Source organism: Dermacentor albipictus, chromosome 2 (genome assembly GCF_038994185.2).
Source record: "Dermacentor albipictus isolate Rhodes 1998 colony chromosome 2, USDA_Dalb.pri_finalv2, whole genome shotgun sequence".
In the NCBI taxonomy this organism is placed as follows: domain Eukaryota; kingdom Metazoa; phylum Arthropoda; class Arachnida; order Ixodida; family Ixodidae; genus Dermacentor; species Dermacentor albipictus.
Window position 1 is genome coordinate 79,408,409 of NC_091822.1, and position 16,410 is coordinate 79,424,818.

General features: G+C 48.0%; 1 protein-coding gene across 1 annotated transcript; it reads left to right on the top strand.

Annotated features, from left to right (window-relative positions):
• Nucleotides 1-1,205: 1,205 nt before the first annotated feature.
• Nucleotides 1,206-16,188, top strand: LOC139055969 (uncharacterized). Its single transcript, XM_070533681.1, has 2 exons — nt 1,206-1,344; nt 14,860-16,188. Exons 1-2 carry the CDS (start codon nt 1,302-1,304, stop codon nt 15,858-15,860), a joined length of 1,044 nt encoding a protein of 347 aa, XP_070389782.1. The 5' UTR covers nt 1,206-1,301; the 3' UTR covers nt 15,861-16,188.
• The last annotated feature ends 222 nt before the right edge of the window (nt 16,189-16,410 follow it).

Sequence of the window (16,410 nt, forward strand, 5' to 3'; positions counted from 1 at the left end):
ACTTGAAGGCGCCCTTGCGTCAGCTTTGTTGCAGTTTACGTGAGCAAGTTGCCACGCAAGTCACTGTAATTCGTGAGAGTCATCCACAAGAAAGGCTTCAGTATGAGGGGATCCACTCTCAAATTGGCATTTGCTGGAAATGAGGAATTGGGTTTTTTAGCTTTTTTAATAAACACGTTACAAACGAGATAAAAATTATTCCTGAAACTACATTTTTTACAGATTGCTCCGAAACGACAAAAATGCTGTAATAAATTCTGCCTTCTTTCTTGTTTAAGTTTCAACCTTGGGTTTCTTCTAGTGGTCGTAATATAAAGAAGTGGCTATTGAAGGTAACAGCGGAGTCGATGCATTGGCTTCAACCACCCGTGTCGCAGAGTAGTGGTGGCTCTCAGTAGTATACGCCGAAAAACAACATGCCTTTTATACAGCGCTTACGCTGTTTACGTAGACAAACTCCAAACGGCTACGGCCACGCTATAACGGCAAACATGTGCCATCGACCCTAAGTTTAGTAGCGCTTCCTGTATGGCGAACATATGGCCAACGCCAAGTGCTGCCCCGCTGTCTGGAAGGTAGAAATCAGAACATTTTTTGGCAACGGTGGCGTCTTTCCTTAAGTCTGACAGAGTCAGAACTAACGGGTAATCTCAATAATGATGGCAAAACTTCGCCAATACTTCGTTCGCGAAGAGAGATACGACTGCGAGAAATAATATTTCGCCATTTATGTTTTGCTGCTGCGACAAAGAACGAGTAAAAAGGCCAAGTTCAGGTTGAAGCGGGCGTCCTTGACGCCGCCATTTTGTTACGCCAGTCACACTAACCGCGCAAAGCCCGCAACGATAAATCCTAAAATTAGAGTGCGTCTCGAAGCTCTTATTACCTTCCTGCGAATGCACATTTCGGTCACGTTATTTTGTAGCCTATAGAAGGGTTTTAAAATCCGCTGTACTAAATCTGTCTGGCCAGCTGCACGGGTGGCGATGCAGTAAAGAACGCTCCTCATATGGGATCTGCGGAAATGGTGAAAGCATAGAAACTAGAAATGATGGATTGCCGTCACTACGTTTATTCCCATTACACTCTCACCACCATGTTATTTAGTAGTCACATCTGTCCAGCAGGTCATGTTTCGCTGGAAACCGCGCACGTGCCTCGTTACTCTTCTTGAGCGAAGTTTTACGACGGCAAAACAATGATGCAGTGCTTAAAGAAAATACAATTGTTCCACTGCCGCGTATAAATACCATGCGCCGTTTTAGAGCATCATTTTGGTGACCTGCGATTGCGTGAGCGCGATGGCGCTCCCCTGCTTCGCTGCGCTAGCAGTGAGCCTTCTAGGTATGTACTAGGAACATCCGTGCTCAAACCAAGTATTTCACAGCATGTTATATATCTAAGTAAACCTCATAATTTCTGAATATATTCATTAATTATTCAGACTAGATAATAGAGAAAAGTTATAAGGTAGATGGTCCTGGGCAAAGTATATTGCGGTTGCAATTGTGGAAGTGTTCTCGTGCATGGAATACAAGTTCGGACGCTTAGGCAACTCGATAGCACTCATTGCGGTGGAATCAGGGAGCGCAGAAAATAAAAGATAGCAAGAGAGCAATAGAGTGCTGTCTTTCACTCTCTTACTATATAATTTTTCGCGCTTTGTCAATGTCATCGCAATGAGGGCGTGGGGCACTTACACCTCAATTTCACATCTCAATATTTTTTCCTAGTGCTATTCACCCTACATCCTACACCCTACGCCCTATTCAGCCTACGTACATAGATACACTTAAGCAATTCCTATACTTCCGATAATGCGAAAGCCAAGAAATACGTTTCTTATAAGAAGCGCGTTTTGTCTTGTTGCCTATAGTCAATATTTTATGCAATCAATTCTGTGTAGTACTAGGAAGTCTTAAGCTGTAAAAGTAAAAGTTTGTTTATGTTTATATCTTCCTCCTAAAACTTGTCATTGACAATCATTGTGTACAGGTCCACCCCTTCAAACATATTTTCCTTGAATACGCAATATTGACGCGGTTATTGATCAATGTGGTCTCACAAGTACATATCCCATCTTGTTCAAACGGCCTGTTGGACGTTCATTATTATTGACGTCTTTCCGATTTCCGAAAAAGTACGTTGAAAAAAAAAAGATCCTAATTTTTTTTCTTTATTACCAACCCTATCCTGCTTTAGTTGACCCTCCGATTGTTGTCTCGAAAAAATGCGGGCACGCTAACTTTTTGTATTTTGCAATGACCCATTCAAAATCTAAACTCGTAAGTATAGCCATCAGGTGCACTCTCAACGTTTCCATCACACATGCCCTGTTGGCTAAGCCTACCAGGGTTGAAAATTTTGAACGTACATTCTCCGTCTACTTCTTGCAAAAAAATAACAAAAAATTAATAATAACAATGAGGGCTTCGGTTTGCAATGCACGCATAAGTCGTGATTGTGTGTATTCTACCACTGTTGTCTGCGTCGTCCCAAAGTTGCACTCACGTGGCTAGCTGAATTGCTTATTCAGTTCCCGGACCAGTGTGACGTCGCTGAACTAACATGAACTGTCCCGCTAGGAGCTGTTCCGCGGCTCCAAAGCATGTCGCCTTATTCTTGTGGTACTGAGCCGCGTCGTAATCGTCTGCGGAGATTGTAGTTCGTGAGAACCTAAGATAGTTTATTTATGGATTGACGGGGCTTAGCGCACCAAGGCAACACTTAGTCTTTGAGAGACGCCGTACAAGAGGGCTTCGGGTTAACTTGAACCACCTAAGGTTGTTTCACGCGCGCCTAAATATAAGTGCAAGAGCGCTTTGGCCTTTCGGCCCCATCGAAATGCGACCGACGCGACCGGGAAATCTAATCCACGACCACCTCTTAGTCTGGATCGGAGGGCCATTTTGGCTGACCGCGACTGGTCAGCTAAAATGCACCATGTTCCTACGTACACTCTGGAGCAGTATATATAATACTTACAGTAACGTAAAGAAACTTTAATGACGTCTGGAGAGGTGGAGCTTAGCGACAGGGCTGCGCTTCAACCTGCCTTTACAGCTAGCGGCCATAGTCACCTCGATTTGCGCAGGTTTGAAAATTGAGGCCGAACATTACTATATTCATAAATCGACTGCATCGTATAGGATACTGCGTTTTATACTGATATTAATCTAATTGATAATAGCTAGCCTATGACTAGCGAATAAGACACACTGACAATAACAATAACAGTCTGAATCAAGCAATATGGCAAATAAGTAAAATTTAAAGTACGAAAATAAGACAAAGAACGTTCCTCACTCATTACATAATCCGAAAATCTTCAGATATCTATGCTGTAGGGAAACCTAAGTATGGAGGAAAGCTTGTTCTTTCGTCTTTTTCCTGTAGCAGGCAGTGTTGTGTTAGTGTGTCAGTTGGAGCTTGCGGGAAAGAATTTATTCTTCCGACGAGTTAATTCTTTGGAAAGATTTCTTGTCGAAAGGAACATTCAAGTAGGTAATGCTGTCGAAACGCCAAACGTAACACAAATTGCGGGAAAACCGACAGCCTCTGAAAGATTGAACGTAAGGCTGAGACATTGTTGCCTCTGATTGTTTCTGTGGGCGGACATGGGTGGGATGGCAAAAAATGGAGTGGTGCAGAGTCAGAATGAGGAGAAGCAGTCAGATGCGGATATATGGACACCTATTTCAGTCGGCAACGACTGTTTCTGAAAACATCAAAGAAAGCAAAAATTGCTTAGTCGAAAAGTTGGTCCCGTCAAGGAGCCAGCAATATTACTGCCAATCACTGCTGATAAATTAATCACTGCGTGAAGTTCGCGCGCATATTCTTAGCAAATAACATGGGCTCGCGGCCTCGAGCATATCGCGCAGATCGCACTTCGGAGAGTTGGCGCCCGGAATATGGTGCCAAGCGCATCGCAAAATGGCGCACTTGATAATAAGGCGTAAGCGTCTACTGGCGCATGAATGTCCGGGCGCAATCCGTGGCGGACGCAGGAAAGCGGTGATCACCGGCGAGAGGAGCAAGGAGAGGAGGCGGCATACCAGTAGCACTGTGCGAGTGGGCGCGTGGGAGAGCGCGGACATGCGCGTCGGGGTGCACGCACATCGGCGACAAACTCTGCAGCCATATGGCTGTGATTGCGTCCCATGCTCGCGGCCACGGCGGCATCCGTTCGCAGAACAGTTCAGACAACAGCTACAGGGGCAGTCATAGGTAGGCTTTCGCCTATCGCAGTTTAGCTCAGGAAGGTTCCCATAGATTTTTGTAGCGTGCATCCGGCATGCTTATGAGAGATACCACGTGACCTCTGAAGTCTGATGCTGGCACCAAGCAAGCAAGGTATTGCTCACAAGGTTGGTGCTATGGTTGTACAAATCCACCACGACGTTATGCTCCGGTTATCATGACCCAATAAAAAAAAGCCGCAAGAACACGCTATAAGTGCATTCGCGTCCACCTCAGTGAGTCGGCCTTCTCTTGAATATGTCATTGCAATCGTAAACCAACTCATTGTGGCCAATCGCAGTGCGTCGGCTGGAACTGCGCCGGAAGTATGTAACGAGTAGCGACAGGCACCTCGCGGTGTAACCACTCTCGCACCCGCCCATTGCGCAAGGACATTGACGATGTCTGTCTTTTTGCTAATAACCAGTCATTAATCTTGGCTTCTGCCCCCTTCGCTTCTATATTTTATAAACGGAAACAAAGCGATGTACGGAGTTATTGTCTCAGTAACGTGGCTGAAACAACAAGCTTAACATTGGTGAGCTTTTCTTCTCCGATAGGCTAAATACTATATTCACTCAGAGCATCGCTATCTGGCACTACTGTGAAACTTCAGGAACTTCTATTTACGCTTGAGCTCACTGATCTACATTAGGCGAACTGATTGTTCGCGAATACAACTAAGGAGATACTAAGGATAAATTATAGGATTTAATTATAATGCCCAAGATGTGTAGCTGCTTTATCTTTCCCACCGCTACTACACAGCCAAGGCCATTTTTACTGCACACACGATATGCCATATTCGCATCTGCGACGCCTTTCTTACGTTTCGGGAAAGGTTTCGAGATCTTTATTTGGCAGCAGTCAGTAGTACTCTCCATTTGTTGCTCTGTACCACATCTAGCATTCTCTAATAAAAGTTCTAAATTGGATTCCTGTTGGGCAGCAAGGTTTTATAGTCAAAGTTGCAATACGTGTGCTTGATCTGGATGTAGTCACCAGAAGCTTAAAAAATTTTATCCTGCAGTATTCTGATGGTTTTATTTGGTTCATTATTTTATTGAAAATTGGTCCTCTCTGTTGTACGGAATACGTTTAGCTCGCTTCATAATATAAATACGAGCTTCTTTATAAACCAAGCATTTCCTAAATTCTACCTTTGACTGCTCTAGCATGTTAGCCTATTTGTCGTCTTATCGTCTATTTTGGCGCCACTTTCCTAGCAACCTGACAAGTGCGGCAAGCTGTGCGACTTGGTAATGTTTCATAGGTTTTCTAGAAGACCACTCAAAAAAACACGAGGACAAGGAAAGGGAAGACGTGACATGCGCTGGTTTCAAACCAACGTTTATTCAGGTGGACACGTGTAATATACAACGTTCTTATCCCGACTATCTCACACATCACGCATCGAACCGACCAAGAAAGAAGTGTGCAAGACTATAACTCAAGATCATAAGCTGAATTACGCAGGCCCACGTGTGAATTAACAATCACTAAGACGAATAGCTACCGTGACGTCAAACCGGGCAGCTGCCAAGGCGCTTTTATCTAGTATTAAGGTATGTCAATTTATTATCTATAAGTTGGATGCCTTTGTCCTCGTCATCTTAGGACTATTTCGCAATTTCTTAGCATCATTAGTACAAAACAACGAACACCTACGCATACATCTGTAAAATTCGCGCACATACCATCACAGTTTATTCACCCACTAGAGCAGTCCTTACAAATCAATAAACAATTGTGCTCGCATGCACAAAGCAGTTTCCTTTTCCATATCTCTGGTAACCATTACGGTGTTTTTTATGATGTCTGTATATCGAATAAGAGCTACCAAGACCAAAGCGCGCTATTTCATTTTTATGTGCGGTTGAGGGTTTAATGTTAAAGGTAGGGTTAATTAATCATGACGTTTTACGTGCCAAAACCCCTTCCCGATTGTGAGGCACGCCGTAGTGGAGGGCTCCGGAGATTTCGGCCACCTGGGGTTCTTTTAACGTGCACCTAAATCTAAGTACACGGGTATTTTCGCATTTCGTTCCAATCGAAATGCGGCCGCCGTGGCCGGGATTCGATCCCGTGACCTCGTGCTCAGCAGCCCAACACCATAGCCACTGAGCAACCACGGCGGGTTAGGGTAGGGTTGCGGCCGACAGAGACGGAATAGCCGCAATTTTCTATAACAAAGCAGAAAGGTACTTTTTCTTGACGAATTCCCGCTTGTTTATTTAGGAGTACAAAATTAACGTCAGAAAATATTAGTCTTCATCGTATATTGCCACATCCTATATGGTCGCCGCGGGTATGTGCCAGGCGATGAGAACGACGCTGAAGTGGCGCGCGAGTGGAAAAACAGAGACGACAACGACGTCGCGTTGACTGCTCTCATAAAAGTGCTTTTACAGGTCCTCTACGCCGGCTTTCCCGTCTCCTAATAGGCTGCGACACTGGTGGAGGTGCGGGGTAGGATTTCCTCATGCTCGGCACCCCTTCGCGGAGCCATACCTCGAAAACGGAATCACCTTCGTTCATCGAAACTCCTGTTCACCGGTACAGTCGCCGCCTGCTAGGCCTGACGCCCGAGTTCAACCCTTTGCAGGACCCTGCTGGAACGGGACAGCCTACTTCTACCATGGCTACTGCAACTCCATCGCACGTGACGCTGCAGAATCCTAAGATACCAGAAAGTTTCCACGGCAACGCTTTTGAGGATGTCCAAGATTGGCTTGACCAATTTGAGCGTGTCGCCAGTTATAATGACTGGGGCTCCCAGCAAAAGCTGTCTAATGTATATTTTGCGCTTCAAGACAGTGCGCGGACGTGGTTTGTGAACCGGGAGAGAAATTTGACCACGTGGGATGCCTTCCGCACCCAGCTGCTAGACACGTTCACTAGTAGCGACAGAAGACACAACGCGCAGCGCCTACTCGAATCACGTATTCAAAAACCAAACGAGAGCGTTGCCATGTTTGGAGAAGATATGGCCCGCCTCTTCCGCAGAGCAGACCCTGAGATGGCCGAAGAAAAGAAGTTGCGCTATCTTTAGCACGGAGTGAAGGAGGAACTGTTTGCCGGGCTCGTGAGGAACCCACCGACGACAGTGGCCGAATTTACCAAGGAGGCTACCGCTATAGAACGGGCACTACAGCGACGGTACCGCCAATATGATCGCAAGAGCTCACCGGTGAATGCTTCCATTCTACCTGAGAGCTGCAGCACGTCTCTACGTGAAGTCATCCGAGAGATTGTGTGAGAGGAGATCCGGCAGCTCGGGATCTCTCCCATGGCACCAGCGGTGGCTTCTGTCGCTGATATAGTTCGGGAGGAAGTTCGAGAGGCCTTTTCGTCGCCCGACTGGCAGGCGGTGCAGCGACGAATGACCTACCCGGAAGCTGTCTGTCGTCCACCTCCTGCCACTTCGATGCTGCTGACACCATCGACCACTACGACGCAGCCATCACCGCCACCCCCGACGCCCTATTTTCGACAGTCACAGCCGCCGCCAACTATGCCGTATCGCCGCCAGTCGATCGCTGCGCCTCGTTTCTACAGTGAATCCTCTGCCGGCTACCCGCTTCGAAAGACCGATTTGTGGCGCACCGCTGACCACCGGCCGCTATGCTTTCATTGCGGCGAAGCAGGACATGTTTACCGCGCGTGCCACTACCGCGCGGCTGGGTATCCAAAGTTTTTCAGCTGCAGTTACCCTGTGTCTGATGCTGCACGTAGCCGCGACGGAAATTCTACTAACTTTCGGCCAGAAGGTTCAACGACGCCTCGATCGCGTTCCCCCTCTCTGGCTCATTACACCCCACCGGCCCGTCGCGATTTTTCTGATGCCTCTAGGGGCAGGTCCCCTAGCCCGCGCCGGGGAAACTAGACGCAGCGACCTCTGGGGGTGAGGTTGCAAACCAGCTAGCTACCCAAGAGCCCCCATCTCCGACGATCGACGACTCTACAACTCCGACGACTCCAACCACACCTCCTGTAAACGACGCCATCAACGCCGATCTTGTCGTCTGCATTGACGGCCACCAAGTGGCCGCTCTCGTCGATACTGGTTCGCATTTTCCGATAATCAGTCAAAAGCTGGCCGACAGGCTGCGAAAAGTGAAGACGCCGTGGACCGGGCCTAACATCAGAACTGCCAGTGGCCAGTTGATAACGCCGATTGGAAAATGCACAGCCAGAATAGTAATCGCCGGTGCAACCTTCGTCTCCGCCCTCGTCCTTCTCTTTGAGTGTTGTAAAGAACTTATATTGGGGATGGATATTTTGAGAGAGGATGGTGCAGTGATTAATGTCCGTGACCTCGTCGTCAGATTTTCTACGAGTTCAGATGACGTCGACCCCGCGGAACACCAGCGACCCCGCTTACGTATCGCCGACGACGACGTCACGCTTCCGCCGCAAAGCTGTTCCCTCGTGCCTGTAATCTGCGACAACTTCAACACCGGGACTGGCGTCGCTGAACACATCGACGCACTGGTACTGAGTCAAAGCGTTTCCATTGCCAGGGCCGTAATTAACGTACACCACGGACGTGCTAAACTCCTGCTGACGAATTTAACCAGGGAACATCGACACATTGTTAAAGGCACGGCTGTTGCTTACTTCGACGAATTTACATCAATACAGGAGTGCCTCTCAGTGGAGCACGCGACGTTCACTGGGGCTATGCCTGCCCCTGTGGTCCATATCAGTCCCACCTTATCGCCCGTCGAACGCAGCAACCTTCTTGAGCTCATCGATGAGTTTAAGAGCTGCTTCTCATCCACATCACGAGTTAGCCAGACGCCGCTCACTAAGCACCGTATTGTCACCGAAGCCGACGCCAGACCAATTCGGCAGAATCCTTATCGTGTAGCACCGAAAGAGCGCGAGGCAATCCAGACACAAGTGAAGACGATGCTTGACGACGGCGTTATTCGGCCATCTACGAGTCCTTGGGCATCGCCTGTTGTATTGCTGAAAAAGAACGATGGTAGCCTGCGCTTCTGCGTCGACCACCGAAAACTCAATCTGATCACAAAGAAAGACGTTTATCTGCTACCGCGTATCGACGATTCACTGGACAGGCTACGAAACGCACGTTACGTTTCGTCGATGGATTTGAAAAGTGGCTACTGGCAAATAGAAGTTGATGAGAGAGACCGTGAAAAGACCGCTTTTGTTACGCCCGACGGACTTTATGAATTTCAGGTGCTCCCCTTCGGTTTCTGTTCTGCGCCGGCAACGTTTCAACGACTAATGGACACTGTACTCTCAGGCCTCAAATGGCAAACCTGTCTGGTCTACCTCGATGACGTGATTGTTTTCTCCGTAACTTTCGAGCAACACTGACGGAGACTAAAGATGGTCTTCGAAGCAATACGTTCAGCTGGTCTAACTTTAAAACCTGAAAAGTGCCATTTTGGCTTTGAAGAACTTCAATTTCTCTGTCACGTTGTTAGTCGTGAAGGTGTGGGATCTGACCCTGATAAAATATCTGCCGTTGCTAATTCCGCAACGCCCTCAAATAAAAAGGCCGTGCGACGTTTTCTGGGCCTTTGTGCCTACTACCGATGGTTGATTGCGGAATTTTCGCGCATCGCATGGCCATTGACCCATCTTATCAGAGAAGATGTCCCTTTTGTTGGGGGGGGGGGGGGGCGGGCGGTGATGACCAGCAACGGGCTTTTGATGACCTACGGCAACGGCTGCAGGCGCCTCCCGTCCTTGCACACTTTGATGAAGACGCTCCTACGATTCTTCATACCGACGCTAGTAATGTCGGCCTCGGTGCAGTGCTTGTACAGCGGCAGGACGGCACCGAAAGAGTGATTGCTTACGCCAGCAAGACGCTATCCAGGACGGAGGCTAACTACTCCACTACAGAAAAAGAATGTCTCACTCTGGTGTGGGCTGTCCTGAAATTTCGGCCATATTTGTATGGTCGGAGTTTCACCGTTGTCAGTGATCATCATGCACTTTGCTGGCTGACTAAATTAAAAGATCTTGCTAGTCGGCTTGCGCGCTGGAGTCTTCGGCTCCAAGAGTTCGACTTCACGGTTGTGTACAAATCGGGGAAACGACACACCGACGCCGACTGCCTCTCTCGGTCTCCTGTTGAGACTGCAGTCCACGACGATGATGACGCGGGTTTTCTAGGCGTGCTAAATACTGTCGACGTTTCACGCCACCAACGCGAAGACGCAGAACTGGTTCCTCTTTTCAATTACTTAGAGGGAAAAACAAGCAGCGTGCCGAGGTTATTCGCGAGAGGGCTGCCTTCGTTTTGCTTACGTCACGACGTTCTCTATAAAAAGAACTTTTCACCTAATGGCAACAGCTGCCTACTCGTCATTCCCGCATCTCTTCACGACGAAGTCCTACATGCCTGTCCCAACGAGCCGACCGCTGGTCACTTGGGATACACCCGCACATTGGCAAGAATTAGGCTAAAGTACTATTGGCCAAGACTTACGTCGATCGTGAAACGTTATACATAGACATGCCTAAATTGCCAGCGCCGCAAAGCCCTACCCGGCAAGCCAGCTGGACTGCTGCATCCTGTTCAAATACCGCAAGCGCCGTTCGAACAAATTGGCATAGACCTTTTAGGTCCATTTCCACTGTCTACTGCCGGAAATAGATGGATAATCATCGTCACTGATTATCTTACTCGATACGCCGAAACAGGTGCTATCCAACGTGGAACAGCAGCCGAAGCAGTGCGATTTTTCGTCGAAGCCGTCGTCCTAAGACATGGCGCTCCCGCAGTGGTCATAACAGACAGATGATCTGCGTTCACGGCTGCGCTTCCGGATACCGTGTTGCGATTAAGTGGTACCACTCACCGAAAGACCACGGCTTACCATCCTCAAACGAATGGGCTGACAGAACGTATGAATAACACACTGGCAGACATGATAAGTATGTACTTCGACGTCGACCACAAGAACTGGGACGAGATTTTACCGTACGTTACATTTGCGTATAACACGGCTCGCCGAGAGACAACACGCGTGACGCCTTTCAACCTCGTTTACGGACGCGAAGTGACAACAATGTTGGACGCAATGCTGCCACACGAGTGCGGTGACGACGTGACTGGTGCCGGCGAGTTCACGCAACGCGCAGAGGAAGCCACGCAGCTTGCGCGTTTGCGAATCCAAGAACGACAGGAATACGATGCCCGACACTACAATCGTCGGCACAGACCCGTCACATACAACGTTGGTGACCAGGTGTGGGTATGGACTCCGATTCTTCGGCGGGGGCTGTCTGAGAAGCTCCTGCGAAGATACTTCGGCCCGTACACAGTTCTGCGCCGCATCAGCGATGTGAATTATGAAGTTGTCCCCGACAGCCATAACTGCTCCAAACGCCGGCGGCATCTGCCCGAGGTTGTGAACGTGCTTCGTATGAAGCCCTACATTTCCTCGTGACCTCAACTTTGCACTGTCTGTGCACAGCCTTCGGTGGTTGGTGCATCGGGACGATGCCTTTTTATGCGTGGCATATTGCAAACACTCAGTTCAGCCCTTGGGCGCGGCCGGGCAGCCCCCATTGAGGGTATGAGCCATTGTTCATTGCTGCGCGTCTCATATGTGGGTCTATTCTCTTTTAAGTTTGCTATGTTTTTTATTAAGTTGCTTCTATTTTTATGCATTTCATATTGCAATCACTCAGTTCAGCCTTTGGGCGCGGCCGGGCAGCCACCATTGACCTTTAACGCAACCACGTGACGTGACGTCACGACAGCCGGAGGAAAACCTGGGCCCCAACTCGCGCAATATGCGACGCATTCTTGGCTTAACCAAGCTAAGCCTGGCCATTTTTTTTTTTCAAAGGGGGGGGGGGCAAATGCCACATCCTATATGGTCGCCGCGGGTATGCACCTGGCGATGAGAACGACGCTGAAGTGGCGCGCGAGTGGAAAAACAGACGACAACGACGTCGCGTTGACTGCTCTCATAAAGTGCTTTTACACATCCTCTACGCCGGCTTTCCCGTCTCCTAATAGGCTGCGACAATATTGGCCTAAGGCGCTTCCAAACGTTTCTGCTCACCGCAAGGTATTGAAGTTGTTCAACACGAAGTGGTTGTGTAAGTATAATTGGAAGCTTCCAATTCACTTTAGGCATCGATGCACAAAACTAGGAACTCGGATGCTAAAAAATGACGCCATTTGCGGTTGAGCTCGACGAGAAGCGGCTAACCTTATTAAATCTCCGTCGTTTGAAGGAGTCTCTGCTTCTTCAGCAAGTCTAGAAATTTTACTGCAGCTAATAAAACGTTCTTAATTATCCTAACTAAGTAGAACTAATATAATCATCTTATAAAACGACCTTATGTGGAAAATGGCACGAGAGGCCTAAAAAATTTTATGCATATTATGTACTTGCCAAAGGTGAGCGTTTTCGTTTCTATTTCTTACCCTTTTCAGAAAAACCAACACATTTGGAATTCATTTCTTTGATGATAAGCCATAGAGTAATATAGTAAATGTAAAGAGTCGACGCTCCCGTAAGCATTTGCGGCCGACTTTGGCTCTCATCGCACCCAGCCGAATCGGCGAAACGCAACAGTCTCCAATATGTTCACCACACGCCACTGAATCTCGGAGGCCACGATTTCATTTTCGTTTCTTCTATTTCTTTTTTGTGACCGGTAATAACGTTGCATAAATCGAGTGATTTCATCCAGGCGCCTGTGCCGCTGTTCATATGTTGCGACGACGAGCGCACAAAGGTGTTTCTCTTTATGTTGGTTTTATTGAAATTCATATTCGTTATGTTTCAATCTGTAACTTAACGCAACAAGCATGCGAAGAGTTAGTGAGGATGTAAAACTTTGTCGTCTGTAATATTCTTCTTTTAATAACTTACACCAAAAGGAATATTATGAATAAATATGGCATGTTCCTTCAATGTCAATCAGCTTACTGGACATCCAAGAAACGACAAGTCGCTGGCAATTTATTGCAGCAACATTGTGAGAAATGTGGCAGACACATGAAAATGGGAAGACACTGCGAAATGCAAGAAATAAAGAATAGCGAGAAGTAATTTGCGTGATGGCAATAACTTTACACAAACATAATAATACACACAAGACGTGTTGGAATTATCCAGAGAATGAAGAAAAAACTACACAGACACGCTATCAATCAATTTACTCAAGCTGGGTTTGTTTTAGAAGTAATAACTGACATTTTTACTTGTACTTCTATGAAATGAGGTGAATTAAGGTAGCAAAATTATGTAAATGGGTACGTACCAAAATAAAATGGCTGCAAAATAATTCGGAAAGCACCAACATCCTCATCTCGAATGTCTAATCGAATGTGTTCCTCATTTAATAGCTCCAAGGTATTGGCATCTCAGTTAATTATGCCCTTCTACTTTGTTAGGGGTCTTCACCAGATACCTTCGAATCCTTGCAATAGTCTTCTGATACTTAGAAATTTGTCCTGGAATATGCATGATGTCCTTTGGCTGTAGAGCGTATATTGAGGAAGGAATAGTGGAAGTTTCTGCAATACGTAAAATGACAGGCAGAAAGTAAACAGTACTGGAGTCTCCAAAACTTTTGAAGGTATACATGCTACGTTCTTTCGTGTAAGCAGTACTGGAGCCTTCAAAGCTTCTGGATGAAGATGCTAGGTTCCTTCGTGTAATGCATATTTTTCTGATCTAATGTCAAGGAAGCACTGTTATAAATGCTAAAAAACAAGAAACTTTCTACCGAAAGGACTCCATACAGAAAACATGAAAACACGTATCTTTATCCAAATGCAAAAGAAATTACAATGCTCAGGCGCACATAGCCTATTATAGAGGCTGAGAGAGCGCGCATTATTGCCATACTGCAAATATTTCACGTGTGTCACTTTAGAAATAGGCACATTTATATTGCAAAACTGGCACACCATACTTTTTCAGATGCCGCTGCGCGTAGCATAAAGCAGTCTCCACCCAACGGCATGTGGTTATAGGCCGCATTTCTTAACGAACCATTTTACTTTATTTTCTAACTCCGTCATTGTTTAGAACGTGCCTCGCAGCTCGAAGCTGTTATCGCTGGCATCATCACACATTGGTGCGCATGGTAATAAAAAAGAATGGAAATAGAAATTCAAGGTTGCAAGTGGGCAGCAGCTGTTTATGCCTTCAAGGCCGTCATGCCCCACTCCATCCCTTGTTCATGTGGCTGACAGTGATAAAGCAAAATACGAAGAGAATAAGTCTTTAAGAACGTGGAAACGAACTTCCTGTGGCCTTGCCATGAAATGGCGACGAAGCACGAAGCAGTAGCTTCAGACGCTGGCAGAAGAAACCAGCAACGATCCTCGGGCTCATTTTACGAAACGACGACGAAGCGAGCTCGGCGACGGGGCCTGACTGGGCTTCGCACGTGTTGGATCGTGCCCCTCTCAAGCTACTAGCCACGGCCACAGCCAGATTTTTCTTGATGTGCTCTGCCAGCTAGCGGAATCGGCGAATCTCCATAGCAAGGCCATAATATGGCTCGAGTGTCCACTTTCCTTGTTTACTGTGTTAGTTTAGGGATAACCCGCATTTACTCTCTGACTAAAAGTATGCACGCGTGATGCTTGAAACGCAGGACTGGGATTCCATGGATCCTTAGGTCTTGGCTATGGAGACTCACAGCTTCGAATCGGAGCTGGTGGTGGCGCCTTCGGAGGAGGAGGCTTCGGAGGAGGCATCGATGCTGAAGGCGGAAGCTTCGGTGGCATTGGAGGAAGCATGAATGCTGGTGCCGGGGGCCAAGGTCGCATCAATGGCATTGGAGGCGGCTTTGGTGGAGCAGGACTCCAACCGGAAGGGTCGGGGGAAGTCTTCGGGCCAGGAACGTCTTTCCCTGGAGGCATATCTGAAGGCTCAATAGGAGGCTCGGGCCTCGGTGGTCTTACCGGGGCCGGGAACTTTGCCGGGGCCCCGGAATTTCGAGGGCGCGTGGGTGGCTCAGGAGGAGGCCTGTCAGCGGGAGTGGGGTCCGGCGTGCTCGGCGGAATCACGGGAGGTTTGGGCGACTCCGGAGGTGTAAACCCGAATCTGCGCGGAGGAATGTCGGGAGGTGCGGGAGGTACCGGCGGCTTGGCTGGAGGAATGAATGTGGGGCAGTTACCGGGGCTTTCGGGAGGCCGCGTTGAGGAGGAAGAAGACATTAGCGAAGAAAGCAAGGAAGGACCGCTAACTCTTGGTGAAAGATTGGCCCAAAGGCGAGAGGAGCGTCGGAGGCGGCGACTGCAGCGTCGATTAGAGCGCGAACGGCGAAGACGAGAAAGATGGGGCTTGGCAGGTGCTGCCGCTGGAGCTGGTGCAGGTGCAAACGCTGGCGCAGAAGGGGGTGCCGCTGCCGGCGCTGGAGGGGGAGTTGGGTTGGGCGGTCGCGCGCGGACAAGAGGTCGCGGCAGACTACGATCACGCCTCCGCGGTGGCCTCAGCATCAACCTTAACATTAAAGCTGGTGCACGCGCAAGTACAGAAGCGGAAGCCGCAGCTGATTTAGGAGCACAGGCTCAAGCCGCTGCCCTAGCTGGCGCCAGAGGCCGTGCAGGTTTAGGAGCTGGCGCAGCCACTGGAGCCTACGGCTTACTTTAGGTGCCGCTTTCTAGTGGTGTGTAAGGACTGCAGGTAAAGCGGTTAAGTATAACTAACTTACTTGCAGGAGCTGCATTTTAAAAAAAATGCATACCGGGGTTTTGCAGAGATATTGTTCAGTCTCCCGGTGGCGAGTCGATCGGCAGGGGAAAATGGAAGAATATACTAAAATTTTGTATGTCGGTTGGTCTCTATGAGCAAGCGCATTAATAAGGATTGCTTATTCCTCAAGGAAGCCAAGAACATTTATCGCAACTTACCATAGAACTTACGAGGGTCTCGACCCAGGAAGTCACGGGATTCTGCCAATAAATAAAGTGATGTAAAAGTGTTGGTCACTTACTACAGTTCTAACCCTACTATTTTCCTATTGGTCACTATAATAATATTCCCATTAGGTTACGTTAACTTGTCACATTACTTCTGTGTTTCACCCTAAGTCTATAGACGTTCTGCCTTCGCAACGCCATGAGAACATCGCTGGTTTGCTGTCTCAAATAGAATTTAAGAAAGAAAACTTTCTCTCAGTCGCAAACGGGAGCAGTATATA